The sequence below is a fragment of the Mycteria americana genome, unplaced genomic scaffold (genome assembly GCF_035582795.1).
Source record: "Mycteria americana isolate JAX WOST 10 ecotype Jacksonville Zoo and Gardens unplaced genomic scaffold, USCA_MyAme_1.0 Scaffold_79, whole genome shotgun sequence".
NCBI classification, from domain to species: domain Eukaryota; kingdom Metazoa; phylum Chordata; class Aves; order Ciconiiformes; family Ciconiidae; genus Mycteria; species Mycteria americana.
This window is the reverse complement of record NW_027445664.1, coordinates 65,394-78,025: the sequence shown is the minus strand read 5'-3', so window position 1 is coordinate 78,025 and position 12,632 is coordinate 65,394. Positions and strand designations below refer to the sequence as shown.

Genomic DNA, 12,632 nt, shown 5'->3' with positions numbered 1-12,632 from the left:
CCTGCTCCCCCCAACCCCCAGGGACCCCCCCGAGCAGGGACACGAGGGATGGGGACCCCCGGGGCCCCCCCGACCGTTCCCGGTGCCCGGTGCCCACCCACCCCCTCCCCCCTGCTCCGGCCTTGCCCGGTACCCGCTGCCCCTCCCCGCCCCGGCCGGTTCCCGGTGCCCCCCCGCCCCGGGCGGTTCCCGGTGCCCCCCCTGCGATGCCCGGTACCCCCCGCCCCCGGTACCCGGTGACCGGCGCTGGACCATGCGCGGCCGCCGGCGGTCCCGCCCCCGCCCTGGGTTTCGCTTTCCGACAAACGGCGGCGGCTGCCGGGAAGGAGCGGGACCGGGACCGGGACGGAGACCGGGGCCGGGGAGAAGGGTCCCAGGAGCAGGAACGGGAGCAAACCGGAGCGGGAACACCGGCGGCGGGACCGGGAGCACAGCGGGGCAGGAGCGGGACCGGACCGGGGCACACCGGGAGCAGAACCGGCGCACACCGGGACGATGGGAGCGGCCCCCGCCCGCCGCCTCCTGGCCCTGCTGAGCCCCGAGCGCCGGCGCTGCGCGGTGGTGGCGGCGCTGATGGCGGCCTCGGTCCTCGGTACCGGGATGGGGGGGGGGGCAGCACCCGGGGGGTGCTCTGAGCTTTGGGGGGGCAGCACCCAATTGGGGGGGGCAACACCCAGGGGGTGCTCTGAGCTTTGGGGGGGCAGCACCCAATTGGGGGGTGCAGCACCCGGGGGGGGTGCTCTGAGCTTTGGGGGGGCAGCACCCAATTGGGGGGTGCAGCACCCGGGGGGGGTGCTCTGAGCTTTGGGGGGGCAGCACCCAATTGGGGGGGGCAACACCCAGGGGGTGCTCTGAGCTTTGGGGGGGCAGCACCCAATTGGGGGGTGCAGCACCCGGGGGGGGTGCTCTGAGCTTTGGGGGGGCAGCACCCAATTGGGGGGTGCAGCACCCGGGGGGGTGCTCTGAGCTTTGGGGGGGCAGCACCCAATTGGGGGGTGCAGCACCTGGGGGGGTGCTCTGAGCTTTGGGGGGGCAGCACCCAATTGGGGGGTGCAGCACCCGGGGGGGGTGCTCTGAGCTTTGGGGGGGCAGCACCCAATTGGGGGGTGCAGCACCCGGGGGGGTGCTCTGAGCTTTGGGGGGGCAGCACCCAATTGGGGGGTGCAGCACCTGGGGGGGTGCTCTGAGCTTTGGGGGGGCAGCACCCAATTGGGGGGTGCAGCACCCGGGGGGGGTGCTCTGAGCTTTGGGGGGGCAGCACCCAATGGGGGGGGCAGCACCCGGGGGAGTGATGCTGTGAGGTATTGTGGGGGGGCAGTACCCAGCTTTGGGGGGCAGCACCAGCACCTCGAGGTCACGCCGTGGGGTCCCCCTCACCCTGGGGGGGGGGGGTGTGACACCCAGGGGTCCTCTGTCACCCTGACATCATGTCGTTGTCCCCCGGCAGGGGAGGTGGCCGTCCCCTACTTCACGGGGCGCGTCACCGACTGGGTGGCCAGCGACGACGAGCTGGCGGCCGCCTGGCCCATGGTGCTGCTGGGGCTCAGCAGGTAGGACGGTGACACCGGGGTTGTCACACTGCGGGGGGGGGGGGCGTGGCACACGTGTCCCTACGCTAAGCCACCCCGGTACCACCACTGCAGTGCCGTCACCGAATTCACCTGCGATGTCACCTATACGGGGACGCTGAGCCGGGCGCTGGGACATCTCCAACGTCACGTCTTTGCCGCCGTCCTGCGGCGGGATGTCACCTCCCTGCGGGCGACAGGGACCAGGGTGGTGGCGGCGCGGGTGACAGGGGATGTGGAGGCCACCCATGCGGCGGTGTCCGAGGCGCTCAGCCTCTTGCTGTGGTACCTGGCGCGGGGCATTTGTCTCCTGGTCACCATGGCGTGGTTGTCACCCCACCTGGCCTTTGTCACCCTCCTGTCACTGCCCATCCTCCTGCTGCTGCCCTGGGGCATTGGCAAGATCCAGCAGGTACCAGAGCAGGGACAGGACATGGGTCCTTTGTCACCTCCCTGTGCCCGTTGTCCCCTCTCAGTGCCCACCGTCCCCTCCAAGTGCCAGTGACCCCTCCCTGCATCCACCGTCACCTCCCTGTGCCTACTGTCCCTTCCCCATGCCTCGTGTCCCCTCCACTTGCCCCTTTCCCCTTCACGTGCCCACTGTCCCCTTCATGTGCCCACTGTCACCTCGGTGCACCTGCCATCACCTCCCCGCACCCGCCCTCCCCTCCCTGCTCCCCTTGTCCTCCCCACTTTGTGCCCGCTGGCCCTGAGGTGACACCGCTGTCCCTAGGGGCTGTCAAGGCGCGTGCAGGAGGCACTGGCGGGTGCCAGCAAGGTGGCAGTGGAGACCTTCCAGGCCATGGCCACCATCCGGAGCTTCGCCCACGAGGCTGGGGCGGCCGAGCGGTACCACCAGCACCTGCGCCACGTCTACCGGCTGGAGGGGAAGGACGCGGCCACCTACGCCGTCACCCTCTGGGCCAGCGGGGTATGGGGACAGGGGATACAGTGACACAGGGACAGGGGACATGGGGATGGGGTGGCACGGGGGCTGGGGGCGTTGGGACATGGGGATGCAATGGCATGGGGACAGGGGACATGGGGATGTGGTGGCATGGGGCTAGCAGATGTGATGGCATGGGGGTGATGGGACATGGAAACGTGGTGGCATGGGACTGAGGGACATGGGGATGGGGTGGCATGGGGCTGGGGGACATGATGGCACAGGGATGGGCGACATGGGGAGCAGTGGCATGGGGACAGTGGACGTAGGGAGGTAGTGGCATGGGGATAGGGTGGCATGGGACTGGGGACATGGGGATGTAGTGGCACGGAGCTGGGGGACGTGATGGCATAGGGATGACAGGACATGAGGATGCAGTGGCATGGGGCTGGGGGACATGGGCGCAGTGGCATGGGGACAGGGGACATGGCAATGCGGTGGCACAGGGCTGGGGGACATGGATGCAGTGGGACATGGCTAAGGGATGTGATGGCGTGGGGGCTAGGGGACATGGTGGCATGCGGCTGGGGGACGCGATGATGCAGGGGTTAGGGGACATGGGGACATGGTGGCACAGGGCTGGGGAACACAGGGACAAGGTGGCACGCAGCTGGAGGACGTGATGACACAGGGGTTAGGGGACATGGGGACATGGTGGCACGCAGCTGGGGGACATGATGTGGGGACATCAGGACACAAGGGAGCATGACAGCTCTGGGGCACAGGGGCTTGGTGACATGGGGGATGTGACATCTCTGAGACATGGGGGGGAACGTGACGGCACAGGGGAGGTGACAGAGCAAGGCTGGGACCTCGGTGTTCCCATGGAGAGGTGGCCGTGGTGAGGAGGGTGACGGGGACTCGCCCCCGGCCCCGGTGGTGTCCCCCAGCGGTGACCTCCCTGCGGTGTCCCCAGTTCTCAGCACTGGCCCTGAAGTTGGGGCTCCTCTGCTATGGGGGACAGCTGGTGGCTACAGGGACCATCACCACCGGGGACCTTGTCACCTTCCTCATCTACCAGATGCAGTTCACCGAGGCCGTGGAGGTGAGCCTGAGGGGACACCGTGTCCCCAACATCCTCCTCGCCATGTCCACAAGCACGTTCCCCATGTCCTTGCACCCTTGTTGCTGTGTCCCCATGCCAGTCCCAGTGTGTCCCCATTGCCATCCATGTCCCATGCATGTCCCTGCCATGTCCCTGTGTCCTCGTGCCCATCTCTCCGTGTGCCTGTGTCCTCTCTGATGTGTCCCTGTGTCCCCCTGCCATGTCCCCATGCCCTCCCCACCATGTCCCTGTGTCCTCCATGTCCCCACACCCTTCTGGCCATGTCCCCATGCCCATTCCCCATGTTCCCATGTTGTCCTGGACACACCCCTGTCCCTGTCCTCTGTGTCCCCAAGTCCTCCCCTCCATGTCCCCATGCCCTGCCATCTCCCCATGGCCTCGCTGCCACATCCTTGTGTCCCTGTATACTCCCTGTCATGTCCCCATGCTGGTCCCCCTGGTGTGTCCCTGTGCCCTCTCATGTCCCCCCACCATGTCCCTGTGTCCTCCGTGTCCCCACTCCCTCCCAGCAGTGTCCCCATGCCCTTTCCCCATGTCCTCCTGGACGCATCCCTGTCGCAGTCCCCTGTGTCCCCAGGTCCCCATGCCCATTCTCCATGTCCCCATGTCCTCCCAGCCATGTCCCCATGCCCATTCCCTGTGTGCCCATGTTCTCCTGGACGCATCCTTGTCCCTGTTCTTTGTGTCCCCGTGCCCATTCCCCATGTCCCCACACCCTCCCCGCCACGTCCCCTCTGTGCCCCCAGGTCCTGCTGCGCTACTACCCCAACATGACCAAGGCCGTGGGCTCCTCAGAGAAGATCTTTGAGTTCCTGGACCAGGAGGAGCAGGTGGCACCCATGGGGACGCTGGCGCCCGATGTCCTGCAGGGCCACCTCCAGCTTGAGGACGTCTGGTTCTCCTACCCTGAGCACCAAGAGCCCGTCCTCAAGGTGGGCATGGGGACAGGGCGAGGGATGTGGGGACGTGATGGGGGGACACAGTGGGGAGGACATGGGGACATAGAGGTGCTGGGGAGGGTGTCGGGACATGGCATGGGGACACAGACTTGGTGGGGAGGGTGTGGGGACATGGTGGGGACATGGCAGGTGGACATGGGGGCATGGTGGGAAGGGCAGGGGACATGGACATGGTGGGGAGAGTGTGGGGACATGGTGGGGGACATGGGGACATGGTGGGGACATGCCAGGTGGACATGGTGGGGAAGGCATGGGGACATGGACGTGGTGGGGAGAGTGTGGGGACATGGTGGGGGACATGGGGACATGGACCTGGTGGGAGGGTTTGGGGACATGGTGAGTGTCGATGGGGACATGGTGGGGAGGGCACAGGGAGGGCGAGGGACACTGGAGGAGGGGGCACAGGGGTGTCACATCTGTCCCCCCCAGGGCGTGTCCCTGGAGCTGCGCCCCGGGGAGGTGCTGGCGGTGGTGGCCCCACCTGGGGCAGGGAAGAGCACCCTGGTGTCCCTCGTCCTGCACCTGCGCCTGCCTGGGTCCGGGCGGGTGCTGCTGGATGGTCACCCCCTCTCTGCCTACGAGCACCCCTACCTGCGCTGCCAGGTGCCACCACCGCCTCTGTCACATGATGTCCCCAACGGGTCCCCACTGCCACCCCCATGTCACCAGCCATACTCCATGGGTGCCCACTGCCAACCCCTGTGTCACCAGCTGTCCCCAATGGGTCCCCACTGCGACCCCCATGTCACCAGCCTTCCCCACTATGGCCCTGCCACCACCTCATGTCACCAGACGTCCCTGCTGTGTCCCCAGACGTCCCTGCCTCATCACCACTGTGTCCCCACTTCTCCCACCATGTCCCCAGCCATCCCCACCACGTCCCCAACACATCCCTCCCATGTCCCTGCATGTCCCCACCACATCCCCAGCTGTCCCCAGCCATGTCCCTGCCACATCCCCACTGTGTCCCCAGCAGCATCCCCCCTGCGTCCCTGCCGTGTCCCCAGCAGTGTCCCCGGCCTTCCCCACCATGTCCCTGCCATGTCACCACTGCACCCCTGCTGTGTCCTCAGCTGTCCTCTCCGTGTCCCTGCCACATCCCCATTGTGTCCCCAGCCATCCCCGCCATGTCCTCTGCCATGTACCCACTGTGTCCCCGCACAGCTACGTCCCTGCGGCGTCCCCTGCCACATCTCTGCCACGTCCTCACTGAGCCCCCAGCCATCCCTGCCACATCCATGCCATGTCCCCACCGTGTCCCCAACCACCCCCTCCACCGTAGGTGGCCGCTGTCCCCCAGGAGCCGGTGCTCTTCTCCCGCTCGCTCCACGCCAACATCGCCTACGGGCCAGGGAGCTGGAGCCGGGCGCAGGTGACGGTGGCAGCCCGCCGAGCGGGTGCCCACGCCTTCATCTCCCGCCTGCCCCAGGGCTATGACACAGGTAGGAGGTGTCCCCCCCTTCGCTGTCCCCATATCCCCGTGTCCCCACCCTGACCCCTGTCTTGTGCAGATGTGGGCGAGCTGGGGGGGCAGCTCTCCGGGGGACAGCGGCAGGGGGTGGCCATCGCTCGTGCCCTGGTGAGGGACCCCCGTGTCCTCATCCTCGATGAGCCCACCAGCGCCCTGGACGCCGAGAGCCAGCTGCAGGTAGGAGGTGACACCTGTGTCCCCTCAGTACCCCTGTCCAGCAGCACCCTGGTCCCTGGGGGTCTGCCTGGGTCCCCTCTTTCTGTTGTCCCCTTGATCCCCAATCCCACTGTCACCTGGGTCCCCAGTCTCAGCATTTCCTGGCCCCTGGGTCCCCTTCACCCCAATCCTGCTGTCCCCTGGGTCCCCCTCCCAGCAGGCCCCCAGTCCCTGGGAATCCCCATGGATCCCCCCTCCCTGGGTCCCTGGTCCCAGTGTCCTCTTGGTCCCCAATCCCAGCACCCCCTGGGTCCTCTTGGTCCCCAATCCCAGCGTCCTGTGGATCCCTAGTCCAGATGTCCCCTGGGTCCCTGAGTCCCCTTAGTCTCAACTCCCCGTGTCCCCTGGGTTCCCACACCCCATGTCCCCTGATCACTACTGCCAGTGTCCCCTGTGTCCCCACTCCCCATGGCACTACTGATCACTATTCCCAGTGTCCCCTTGGTCCTTGGACCCCATGTCCCCTGGGTCCCCACACCCGGGGGGTCCCCACTGACGATGCCACCCACCACAGGTGGAGCAGGACATCTTCGGAGCCAGCGGGGCCGGGCGTGCAGTGCTGCTGGTGACGGGGCAGGTGGCCCTGGCCACGCGGGCACAGCGGGTGGCCGTGCTGGAAGGGGGACGACTGCACGAGCTGGGGTCCCCTGAGGAGCTCCTGCGCCCCGGCAGCCACTACTGGCACCAGCTGCAGGGCGGGGGATGGGGGGGGAAGGTGGGGGACAGGGACACAGGGAAGGAGAGTGAGGGACAGCAGGAGCTGGGGATGGGGACACTAAGGGATGGGGACACCAAGAGTAAGGATGGAGACACCGAAAGCGGTGACGAGGGACTGTGAAAGCTGTGATGGGGGAGCGCAGGCGCCAGGCCGGGCACGCTGCCATGTCCCTGTTGCGTGATGGTGACCACAGGGGCCAGCAGTGGCCAGCAGGGCTGGTTAATGGGCAGGGCTGGCCATGGGACACAGAGCTTGAAATAAATCCTTCTGTTTGTACCCAGGATGTATTGGGGGACTCTGGAGCTGGGGGGGTGAAAGGGGCTGGATGGGGGGTGCACAGATGGGGGGCAGCAATGGGGTGCATCCTCAGCCCATCTATTGCGCCTGGGGAATTGCTTGACGGCAACCGGAGCAGGAATCTTCCTGCATGGTCCCTTTTTAGCCGCTGTTCTTCCCCACGATTCTTGCACGTGGGCTTGCAGCACCGAGGTGGGTGCACCAGCACACTGCCACGTGTCCCCTCCATGGGCACACAGACAGAGCCCTACGAGGTGGCATTTGCCCATGGTCCCCATTCCGCTGAGCAGGCTCCTGGTAGCTGAGATGCTGGCCTGTAGGCGCAAGGAGGGAGATTCTCCACCTTCTCTTCCAGCGGCCGGACCTTGGGGAACAGTCTGGCCACAGCCGAGACAAAGACCCATGGTGGCAAGGGGGAACAGAAGTTCTCCTTGAATCGCTGGCGCTGGCACACCAGTCCACGGACAGCTGGTGCCTCCGTGTCTGCCCAATCCGCCATGGCCGGGTTTCTGGTGCACGTTGGTGTGCTCCGTACAAACATCCACCATAGAGACCATGTGTGCCGGATGCCATCCCGATCTTTGGGGGCCCGATTATTGTCCGGGTCACTGTAGACCACCACAAATGCCCTCAGATACTGGATATCCTCCTCCCTGGTAGACCACTTACCTCACTGCGTTACAGGATCTTCCTTGAGAGGATACTTTGCCTTTGCACTCAAGAAGAGCCACCTCCAGAGGTGGCGGGTGGCTGCCCATCTTCTGACCCATCAATCCCACAGTCCCTAGCAATGCATCCCACTGCTGGGCTTCCCACCTTCTAGTTCCAGCCTGTGCGCTCCACCATCTCAGCCACAAATCCTAAACACCGCACCATGCTGGGCTGCTAGGAAGAAAATCAACTCTATCCAGCCAAAACCAGTCCAGCCCTCGACCCGAGGCTGCGAGAGCAGCCCAGGCACCGGGAGAGGAGGCACAGCCCGCCGGAGGGTGGGGATCAGCATTTATTGTCTGCGCCAGGAAATGTACACACAGAGAAGAAATCAGTTACAACCTCAAAATTAAAAAAAAAAAAAAAGGGGTAATAATTGCAGTGCCCAATTTTAAAAGCATGAGAAAAGTGGAATTTCACCCAGCCAGAGGAGCCACCAGCGTAGCCGGGGGTAGGCAGGCGCAGCGTGACAAGCTCTCTCTGCAGGCAGCTCCCAGCCTCCTCCGGCACCCCTCTGCGTCCAGCCGGTGAGAGGGCAGGGGCCGCATCCAGCCACGTGCCGGCCCCTCGTCAAGCGGTTAGGCGGTGAGCAGCCCCTCCTGGGCCCCCAGGCCCTGCATTCCTTCCGCAGCCTTCTTACTCGCCGGCCCCAATGCTCTACCCGATCTGTACTTCCAGAAGGCGAATCCAGCGATGATGGCGATGACGGCCAGGACAGCAACAGCCACCGCCAGCACGATGATGAGCAGGTTGGACTCCGGCTCTGAGCAGGGAGAGCAGGGCCGTGAGGCGGGGAAGGGGAACCACCCCAGCCCACCACTCCACGTGCCCAAGGCCACCGGGCTCACCCCACGCAAAGAGGACGGGCTCGGGCAGGCTGGCGTGCTCCACACGGCACCGGTACATGTCCTTCTCCTCTGGGCGGGCCTCGATGGAGGCCCAGGTGTAGTAGGTGCCGTTGCTGTTGGGTGCGACGCTGCCCCACTCGGTGTCCTGGTCCCTGACCTCGCCATCCTTCAGCCAGCTGACGGTGATGCGACGTGGGTAGAAGCCGTAAGCGCGGCAGGACAAGGTCAGGATCCCGTGGGCCTCCTTCCCCGACACTCGGACCGTGGGGGGCTCTGGGGAGGGGGTGGTGGTGAGGGCCGGCACACACACCCGCGCCGGCCGGTCCCCAAGGTCCCCATCACACTCTTACCCTTCCTCTCCAGCACGGCCTGCCCATAGCTCACGTATTTCCTCAGCCACTCGATGCAGGTGTTCTTCAGGTAATGCTTCAACCGCTCAGCAACAGTCCCATCCTCCTCCCACTTCCTCTTGGTGATTTGTGCTCCCGCGTCCGCCGCAGTGAACGTCATCATGTCCATGTCGAAGGCGATGAAGTCCCTCCCGTCGTAGGCGAACTGATAAAACCCCCTGGTGCTACCGTCCTCCAGGAGGTCACAGCCGTACATGCGCTGCACCGTGTGCGCCCCTGAAACACGACCAGGGAGACGCGGCTGAGGGGCTGCTGCAGGCCTGGGCCTTCAGTGGGGCACAGACCCCACGGCAGCGCCCCCCACTCCAGCCCCATGTGAGGGCCGGGGGAATCGGGCACCGGCTCGAGGGCTGCCCCCCGCCCAGCACCCGGGGTGTCATGTCAAGCCATGATGCAGACTCCCCCCACACGCAGGGCGTGGCTGGGCTGGCACCCAGCCCCACGGCACCCTGGGACAGCGAGGGGCTGAATGCTGGGGGGGACGACAAGGAGATGGGGTGGGGTGGGGGGAGCCCCTCTGGCTCTGGGATGGGGTGCCTGAGCACCATGGGGAGGGCAAGGGGCTGGGACATGTGGGTGGGAGCCCCTCTGGTGCTGGGGGTCTCAACTGCTGTGGTGACGGTGAGGGGCTGGGACGGGGCAGCCAGTCCTGGGGTGGGGTCCTGGGCACTGGGGGGGTGGGGATGCGCTGGACCGGGGTGGCCAGAAGCCCCCCCTGGCTCTGGGACACAGGATCCCAAGCACCGTGGGGCTGGGACAGGGCAGCCAGGACCCCCTCGGGCTGGGGGACAGGGTGGCTGGGAGCCGTCTGACACTGACACCAGGCAGGGAAGGGCTGGCACAAGCCGGGACAGTAGCGTGGGGCAGGGCAGGACCTTAGGGGGGTGGGAACTCTCCGGTCCCATGGAGGCCCAGCCCAGCCCGCACTCACCCCCGCTCTGGTTGTAGCGGCCCCGCAGTGTGTCCATGCCCACATAGTAAAACTGCTGATTGCTCTGTGCGATCTGGGTCTCGGTGTCCCAGTACTGCTGATCCACACCGGCTGCCATCCAGTCCGCCTGGGGCTCCACCCTCCCCGTCTCGCTGTCATAGCGCACAAAGGGGTTCCCGTCCACGTACCCCACAATCGTGAACTTGGGCACCCCCGGGCTGGGCTCCGACACCGCAACATCGAAATAACGCAAGGAGTGGAGCACTGCAAGGACACGGGGAGCAGTGAGAGGTGGGGGGCAGCGGGGCTTGGGGGGGGGGGGGCAGGGGTGAGGATGCAGGGGTGGATAGCGAGGGTGGGTGGAGGTCCCAGGGGAGCAGAGCGGGGTGCGGGGGGCAGCTTCATGGGGGATGTGACTGGGGGATGATGTTGGGGAGTGAAGCGTGTCTGGGTGGGGGGTCCTGGTTGGCAGGAAGGGGAGACTGGGAGGGTCCCGGTGTCAAGGAAAGGGGGGTCTGGGGGACACGGGATGCCCGGGAAGGGGTGTCCAGGGGGGGTCCCGCTGTCAAGGATGGCAGAGCGAGGGGAGAGGCCGGGGGACTAGGAAGGGGGGGCTGGGGGCGTCCCGTTTCCCGGGAAAGGGGAATCCAGCGTCCAGCGGGGCCCCGGGAGGGGGGTGCCTGAGGGAAGGGTGCTGGTACCCGGGGACGGGGACCGGGGCGGTCGGAAAGGGAGGTCCGGGGAGGTCCCGGTGCCCAGCGAAGGGAGTCCAGGAGGGTCTCGGTGCGCAGGGATGGAGGGGGGGTCAAGGGAGGGGGGGGGGGAGCCCCGGTGCCGAGGAAATGGGGCATCGGTGCCCGGGAAAGGGGATGCAGGGGGGTCCCGGTGCCCAGGGGGGCTCCCGGCTCCCCGCCCGCGCTCACCGTTCGCCGCCCTCCCGCCGAGGACCCCCAGCAGCAGCAGCCCCAGGGCCGGCGCCCAGCCCGACCCCATCGCTCCGCTCCGCTCCGACCCCAAGCCCGCACGGTCTCGCTCCGACCCGCACGAACAAGCCCAGCCTCGCCCCGCCCCAAGCCCCGCCCCTCCTCGCCATTGGCGCCGCCGCCTCCCTCCCGCCAATGGCAGCACGAGCCGCCGTCTGACGTCACCGGGCGCCGGGCAGATCCCGGCTCCGCAGGTTGCGAGAAGCGAAAGCGAAAGCGCCGGAGGCAGCGCGGCTGAGGGGGCGGGGCGAGGACAGGGAACCCCCGGGACCCCCCCGGGACCCCGCACCCCCCCCGGGACCCTCGGCCCGGGACCCCCCCAACGGCGCAGCCCAGCCCCCAGGCCCCCCCGGACCCCTCCTCAGGGTCCCAGCCCCCCCCGCACCCCCACTCTGCCTGTGTCCCCCCAGCCCGGGGTCACCCCTGGACCTCCACAGCCGCAGCCCCCCTCCCCCCGGCCCCGGCCTTGTCCCCTTCCCCCGGGGGTCCCCAGGATGCCAGCGTCCTTCCCACCCAGGGGGGTACCCAGGCATCCGGCACCCCATGGCTCTCCCCACCCCCCAACCCAGCTCTGCTACCCTGGGGTTTTATGGGTAAAAAAGCTGGGAAAACAGTAAAATAATGCTGGCGAGTGTGGACACCCCCCGGGGCTTGTGGGAGGTGTCCCTCACGCCTGGTGTCCCTCGTGCCCAGCGCTGCCTGTGCCCAGTGTCCCTCGTACCCAGTGTCCTTCATGCCCGGCACTGCCTGTGCCCGGTGTCCCTCGCGCCCAGTGTCCCTCACACCCGGTGTCCCTCATGCCCAGCGTCACTTAGACCTGGCGCCACTTGCACCCAGTCCCCCTCGTGCCCAGCAGCGCTCGTGCCTGGCACCCCTCGTGCCTGGCACCCCTTGTGCCCAATGTCCCTCGTGCCCGGCATCGCTCCCGCCTGGCAGCTCTTGTGCCTGACGGTGCTTCTGCCCGGCATCTCCCATGCCCAGTGCACATTGTCACTCATGCCCAGATATCACTTGTGCCCCGTGCATGATGTCCCTCGTGCCCAGCATCACTTCTGCCTGGCATCAGTTGTGCCCAGTGTCCTTTGTGCCCGACATCGCTTGTGCCTGGCACTGCCTGTGCCCAGTGTCCGTTGTGCCCAGCATTGCTTGTGCCCAACACCGCTAGTACCCAGTATCCCTTGTGCATGCCATTGCCTGTACCCCGTGTCCCTTGTGCCTGGCATCGCTTGTGCCCGGCATCACTTGCACCCGGTGTCCCTTTGTGCCCAGCACTGCCTGTGCCTGGTGCCCTTCGTGCCCGGCATCGCTGCACCTGGCAGCTCTTGTGCCTGGCGGTGCTCCTGCCCGGCATCTCCCGTGCCCAGTGCACATTGTCACTCGTGCCCAGATATCACTCGCGCCCTGCGCATGACTGTCGTGGTTTAACCCCAGCTGGCAACTCGGCCCCACGCAGCCGCTCGCTCGCTGCCCCCCCGGTGGGATGGGGGAGAGAATTGGAAGAGTAAAAG

General features: G+C 66.8%; 2 protein-coding genes across 2 annotated transcripts; one reads left to right on the top strand and one right to left on the bottom strand.

Annotated features, from left to right (window-relative positions):
* Nucleotides 1-247: 247 nt before the first annotated feature.
* On the top strand, nt 248-8,029 carry TAP1 (transporter 1, ATP binding cassette subfamily B member). Its single transcript, XM_075490580.1, has 12 exons — nt 248-592; nt 1,448-1,550; nt 1,644-1,980; nt 2,302-2,499; nt 3,431-3,559; nt 4,327-4,512; nt 4,969-5,142; nt 5,822-5,981; nt 6,051-6,187; nt 6,741-6,941; nt 7,562-7,759; nt 7,856-8,029. The coding sequence occupies exons 1-12, from the start codon at nt 496-498 to the stop codon at nt 8,027-8,029; spliced, it is 2,094 nt and encodes a 697-aa protein (XP_075346695.1). The 5' UTR covers nt 248-495.
* Nucleotides 8,030-8,086: 57 nt separating this feature from the next.
* On the bottom strand, nt 8,087-11,194 carry LOC142404152 (class I histocompatibility antigen, F10 alpha chain-like). Its single transcript, XM_075490601.1, has 5 exons — nt 11,065-11,194; nt 10,142-10,405; nt 9,151-9,426; nt 8,801-9,073; nt 8,087-8,715 (listed from the first exon to the last, which is right to left on the bottom strand). Exons 1-5 carry the CDS (start codon nt 11,132-11,134, stop codon nt 8,531-8,533), a joined length of 1,068 nt encoding a protein of 355 aa, XP_075346716.1. The 5' UTR covers nt 11,135-11,194; the 3' UTR covers nt 8,087-8,530.
* Nucleotides 11,195-12,632: the final 1,438 nt, after the last annotated feature.